The 6,539-nt window shown below is 37.6% G+C and overlaps 1 protein-coding gene across 3 annotated transcripts; it reads left to right on the top strand.

Annotated features, from left to right (window-relative positions):
- Positions 1-2,255: 2,255 nt before the first annotated feature.
- LOC110930428 (haloacid dehalogenase-like hydrolase domain-containing protein Sgpp) lies at positions 2,256-4,102 on the top strand. Of its 3 annotated transcripts, XM_022173728.2 has the most exons (5): positions 2,256-2,514; positions 2,777-2,928; positions 3,048-3,312; positions 3,432-3,634; positions 3,760-4,102. In XM_022173728.2, the coding sequence occupies exons 1-4, from the start codon at positions 2,491-2,493 to the stop codon at positions 3,609-3,611; spliced, it is 621 nt and encodes a 206-aa protein (XP_022029420.1). In that variant the 5' UTR covers positions 2,256-2,490; the 3' UTR covers positions 3,612-3,634; positions 3,760-4,102. The 3 variants fall into 3 exon arrangements, with proteins under 3 accessions (XP_022029420.1, XP_035843599.1, XP_022029419.1); XM_035987706.1 differs by lacking the exon at positions 3,760-4,102 and having other exon boundaries at positions 2,257-2,465; positions 3,432-3,754; XM_022173727.2 differs by lacking the exon at positions 3,760-4,102 and having other exon boundaries at positions 2,257-2,514; positions 3,432-3,754.
- Positions 4,103-6,539: the final 2,437 nt, after the last annotated feature.

Below are 6,539 nucleotides of genomic sequence, written 5' to 3'. Positions count from 1 at the left end.
TTACGGCAACTCAATTTGGCATTGGATGGGGGCCGTAAGCTACGGCCTGGTGGCGTAGCTTACGGCGCTGAGCTTGCTTTCTTTTCCATGACTTCTCCGACTTTCCATTCTTTCGCTCTTTAACTCCCACAACTTCTAGCATTCCGTCATACCTCCTAAAAGCTACATTTTGGTAGCTTTAACACCTGCACAATCCAACATAAAGTGGTTATCTAGTTCAAGCAATTAACCGAATAAAGTGTAGAATATGCGTCGTATTAAGCCTTTTAAGGGTTGTCCTACGCACCACCCGTCAATGGCGTGCATGCACATGAGCTTGTCTACAATGCTCCAAATATTATTAAAATTAGACCTGGCAAATGGGTCGGGTCAGGTCATGGGTCAAAACGGGTCAATTTAAAAAGGGGTTGTTTTGGTTCGGGTCAGAACGTGTTTCGGGTCGGGTTGGTTAAAAATGTTTTTTCAAAGAGATTGTACATCAAGGGGCAATTTTGTTTGGTTCGAAACGGTACGGGTCAAACGGTTCGCGTCGAAATGGTATGCGTCAAAACGATTCGCATCAAAATGGTTCGATTCGAAACGGTTCGCGTCGAAACGGTACTCGTCGAAACAGTTCGCGTCGAAACGGTTCGCGTCGAAACGGTACTGGTCGAAATGGTTCGGGTCGAAACGGTACGGGTCGAAACGGTTCGCGTCGAAACGGTTCGCGTCGAAACGGTACGAAACCCGACCCGACCCGAAACACGTCTCGTGCGGAAACTCGTGTCGGCCCAAAACCTGTTGCGATCTGAAACCCGTCCCGTGCAAAAACCCGTGTCGGTCGGACCGAACCGTTCCGATCCAAAACCTGCGCTGTTTCGAAACCCGTCTCGGCCCGAAACTCAATTTGAACTGAACCCGTTCCGATCCAAAACTCGTTTCATGCCGTATCCCGTCTCGTGCGGATACTTGTGCCGACTCGAAACCCATTCCGATCCGAAACATGCCTTGTTTCTTTAATACACTAACCCACATCGACCCATTTCTTTAATGTTATCGACCCGCTTTGACCCGAAAATAACAAGATGGAGTTTCAAGTGACCCATTGTGACTCATTTAGTTAAAATATCTTACCCAAACCAACCCATATAAGTTTAAAAGCAACCCAAACTGACCCACTTAAAAGGCTTTGGGTCAACATTGCCTTCTATAATTAAAATATTATACAAGAATACAAGATTATAGAAGGAAGGAGGTCCCTTCTACATAACAAAATATACTTATCAGTGGAAGATTCAGGAATTTTTTTCAAGGGGTTTACTTTTTTAAATGTTTCAGTATCATATGTTCGAACATAAAAAATATTACGAGTCAAGTAAGGTTCATTTCATAATAAAAATACAATAATGAAAGATTCACAACTGTTTTTATCTTATGCAAATAGATTAAACTTTACATACCTTTTGAGATAACGACTTGCAAACTAATAGAGATAACGACTTGAGAACTAATAGAGAATCGCATACACCATATGATATCAACAGAGATAACGACTTGCAAACTACAAAAGCGCGCATACCAACCAGTAGACCAGTCTATACATATGTTTACAAGGTTCCTCTACAAAATATTAAAGGATTCCTTTAGAACTATAAATTACAAACCGAATGGGTTTCCGAAAACCCCCTAAATAGCTCTAGATTCGCCCCTGAAGTTCTTATATAACAAATATACATAGTAATACTAAAGCAAAACTACTCTTTTGAAATGGTTGCAGAAGAAAAAATAATATTATTAAGCAGGCAAAAATAAGATAAGCAACAACTTGTAGTAGAGATGAGCATGGTATTCGTTCGGTACCGAACTGGTACTGGTATCGAAAAAAAGGAAAAGTGGGTATCGGTACAGGTAGAATACACCGGTTCAGTATGGGTATTTACGGGTGTTTTACTCGTAAAACCGGTACCGAAAAACAGAGAAAGTAGGTACCAGTACTAGTACCCGAATATACCCGGTACGATTCGGTACCGGTACCCGATACGATTCGGTACCGGTACCCGATACCAAATGTTTATCCCTAACTTGAAAAAATATACTCCAATATATGGTATTTTAAAATGGGGGAGCGAAATATATGGTATGTGATCGATAGTGTGATGCAAAAGAAAAGAGGTTGTTGGCTCATGTTCTCGATAATAGTATGATTAATTAGTTATTTTTATTGTTTTTTTGTTATTCCATCGTTGGCTCTATTTAAGGCCTTCATTTGTTCACATTTTAACATAAGTATTCTCTCCATATCTGTCTTTGTTCACTTCTTTCAAATCACAGAAACATTTTTTTAACGGCAAATTTGGATCACTGACGAACTACTGGTGTATCATCGTGCTACTAGCGGAACTACCCGATTATATCCATCTCCACTAGGCTATAATGCCTATACACTAATAATTCATGAGGAAACCCAATAAATAAATCTGGAAAAGGTATATAAGGGCTTGAACCAACACAATGGCCCATAATTTCAGAGAAAAGGTAAAAGTATGGTATACATACTATTTGGTTTAAAGACCAAAACACTATATCCACGTTAAATCTATATCTATCTATATATTATATAAAAGAAACCATTGGAGAACACGTATCACCCTGTGGTTTAACCTCAGCTAAATTTTCCCACCTAAATGAAAACCCCTAAATGGATCCTCCAAATTGCTTCAAGGGGTTGATTTTTTTTCTTCTGCAAACAATTTATGAAATTCTTTTTAAACAATGTACATTTAATTATGTTTAACAGACTGGTTTCAACGGTGGGATTCCAATAGATGAAGATTTTTTTGCTCAAAATATTTCCGGAATGCTTGATGACGACATTGCAGCTGTTCTTTTCCCTAATGATATCGAAAGAGGTTTAAAATTATGTGAAGAAAAAAAAGAACGTTTTAGGAAGTACGTACACCCTTTTAAACACACAATAAAATCACCAAAGTAGTCATTTTTTTATATGACTCTCTAGATTTTCTCAATGATTTCTCACTTGATCTTTAATCTTTTTTTTTCTTAAATAGGTTAGTGAAAGAAAAAGCTATGCCCATAAAGGGTCTATACAAATTAACTAAATGGGTTGAAGATCATGGGCTGAAACGGGCCGCTGTTACTAATTCCCCTAGGCCCAATGCTGAGCTCATGATCTCAACTCTTGGCCTAACTGATTTCTTCAATCATAATATTATCATTGGTGATGAGTGTGAGCATGCTAAACCGGCACCAAATCCTTACCTAAACGCTCTTAAACTTCTCAATGTTTCTAAAGACCATACTTTCATTTGTGAGGTATTATTATTATCATTAAAACATTTGAACATGGTCTGTGTCAACCCAAACATGTCATAATTATTGATTCTATAATAGTAACCAAGTGTTTTGTTTAATCGACGTGATTAATGTTTTAGGATTCAGTTTCGGGGATAAAGGCGGGCGTGGCAGCTGGAATGCCGGTTATTGGATTAACGACTAGAAATCCCAAACACATGCTCATGAAAGCAAATCCTACACTTCTCATTGAAAATTATGAAGACCCAAAACTATGGGAAGTCTTAGGAGAGCTTAATAAAAGGGAGAATGAAGCTTGATACAATGATTATATTGAAGACAGGTCTCTAGATTCAATCTGCTTATGAATTTTGTTTCCCTATATTGATTGTATTATGTCTAAAGTTATGTGGTGTATGAAACTTTGTACCCTATTATTAACATGTTGCATCCTTTTGTTTTGTCAAGCTTTGCCACTTCCTTCCATCTATGTGCTATCTGTATAATATTGGTCCATGGTACTTAAAGAGTTCAACATTGGAAATTGCGTGTACTTAAAACTCCAACATTATAACTCTTCCAGATCTGGAAGGTGATTTAGGCGGTGAATTAGCAGAAGGAAAAGGCGGAGGAAGAGAAAAGAGCTAAGGTAGCATTCAAGTTGACGCCGTTACCGTTCATCCACTATTCATGGTTGTGTTTGAAGTTAATAGATAGAGTAATTATACTTATAATATGATCTTTTCAATTTCAACTAGACTTACACTTACACTTACCCTTTATACTATAACACTTTTGCTCTTGTTTTTTCTTTTGTTTTCTTTCTAACCATCTTTTGACATATGACCCACTCACAATCTTTCTGTTTTGTTTATTTATTTATTTATTTATTTTATAGTTTTCAAGATATATTGTTTACTAAAATTGAATATTTCGTTGTGACGTGCTTATTTTTATCTATGTTTTAGTGTAAATTTCAGTCAAAATGGAGTTGTGCGTAATAATATACAAGCTATCGAATCACAAATGTATACAAGTCGCAAAAGCTGCGTTATGGTTTCGCATTTTCTTTTTTTGCAAAGTTTTTTTTGTTAAATCTTACAACTTTGAAAATGTGATGTCTAATAATATTATAATATGTCTTTGCGACATGCTTACATTTATCAACGTTTCGTCGTGAACTATTTAAACCGAGTTTATGGATGTAAATTTAATTTGAAACCAAGGGAATCAATAGTAATGTACAAGTCATCGACATCATAACTTACAAATTTCAAGACTAATGACGTTGCGTGCAGATGCACACTACTCAAATGTTAAATGAGTTGGTGGAATCTAGCTGTCTTATCTTGATGCAAACAACATGAAGACTCCCGATTTCAAAATATCAATTTATGTGATGAAAGGATCACATTTCTCGATTTCACAGTTTATTTGTAGTGTTTTTGTACGTATGTATGTATGTATGTATGTATGTATGTATGTATGTATGTATGTATGTATGTATGTATGTATGTATGTATGTATGTATGTATGTATGTATGTATGTATGTATGTATGTATGTATGTATGTATGTATGTATGTATGTATGTATGTATGTATGTATGTATGTATGTATGTATGTATGTATGTATGTATGTATGTATGTATGTATGTATGTATGTATGTATGTATGTATGTATGTATGTATGTATGTATGTATGTATGTATGTATGTATGTATGTATGTATGTATGTATGTATGTATGTATGTATGTATATGGCGTGCATATGCAAATGAGCTTGTCTACAATGCTCCAATATCATTAAAATTAGACCTGGCAAACGGGTCGGGTCGGGTTGGGTCGGGTCGTGCCATGGGTCAAAACGGGCCAGGTCAATTAAAAAAAGGGGTTGTTTTGGTTCGGGTCAAAACGGGTTCGGGTCGGAATGGGTTTGGGTCACAACGTGTTTCGGGTCGGGTTGGTTAAAAATGTTTTTTAAAGAGATTGTACATCAAGGGGCAATTTTGTTCGGTTCAAAACGGTACAGGTCAAACGGTTCATGTCGAAACGGTATGCGTCGAAATGATTCGCATCAAAACGGTTCGATTTGAAATGGTTCGGGTCGAAACGGTATGGGTCGAAATGGTACGGGTCGAAACGGTTCGATTCGAAACGGTTCGCGTCGAAACGGTACGGGTCAAACGGTTCATGTCGAAACGGTATGCGTCGAAACGATTCGCATCAAAACGGTTCGATTCAAAACGGTTCGGGTCGAAATGGTATGTCACACCCTGGCTTTGCGGAAGCGTGGTTAATTTTGGTGTGACTTCTTAATACTATAGCTTAATCATAACAAAGCTATATGAAATAAAAACCATGCAAGATCATCCGTAGATTAAGTTTTAAAACAAACGTAACACAACATTGTCTCAACAGAAACACCTCCTAACAACATAACATAAATATTGTTTGAAAGACATAAACATCAACATGAATAAAACGCAGTTTAAGATTTGTGACTTGTCCAGGAAAGAGTCACATATCCTAAACCAGGATGACCTCGGAACCCAAATGCAGCAGGAAAACACAACATACCGCGCCAGATCCTTTAATTTCCTGAAATACATGTAAGTTGGAAAAATCAACAATAATGTTGAGCGAGTTCATGTGTAAGTGAGTAAATAAACCTTTGTATGTATAAATAATCCTGGTATGTAGCAAATAAGGAAAAAGAGATCACCAATGGTTTGCAAGGCCATTGATATGTGTGAAGTGCAAGTAGGGAGACTCAAACCTAGCGGATTTATGTGTTGGGCACAAAGTCACCCCGAGGTCCGTTTCTTGTTTGGCCTGGGGCTGGGCTCGCTACACCCAGATAGATCTACCGCTCCTGTCCCTCGGTCCTACCATGAGGATTAATGGCCTCAATTTTCCGCCTACCCACTCACATGATCTAAGTAGTAAACCTCCTTACGTTAACCATACCATGTATAAAGTACTTGTAATCATAGTAACATGTATTTCACCCCCGCAGTTTATAAAACTGAAAACAGTTAAGAGAAAAGGGGGACATGAACTCACAGTGGTGCGTCTCTACCAAGTATAACTCCTGATCAAGCAGCGGTGCGACGACCTACACGTACTAACTCTATTAGACGGACGGTCGTGCCTTAGCTTTATGGTTTAAGTTTTTGGGAAATAGTTAGACAACTATTTCGTGTTTACATTCTGTATATACTTGGTAATTATTTTCCTTCCCAAGGG

This window comes from Helianthus annuus, chromosome 3, assembly GCF_002127325.2.
Source record: "Helianthus annuus cultivar XRQ/B chromosome 3, HanXRQr2.0-SUNRISE, whole genome shotgun sequence".
NCBI lineage: Eukaryota > Viridiplantae > Streptophyta > Magnoliopsida > Asterales > Asteraceae > Helianthus > Helianthus annuus.
The sequence above is the reverse complement of the archived record's forward strand: the minus strand, read 5'-3'. Positions and strand labels throughout refer to the sequence as shown.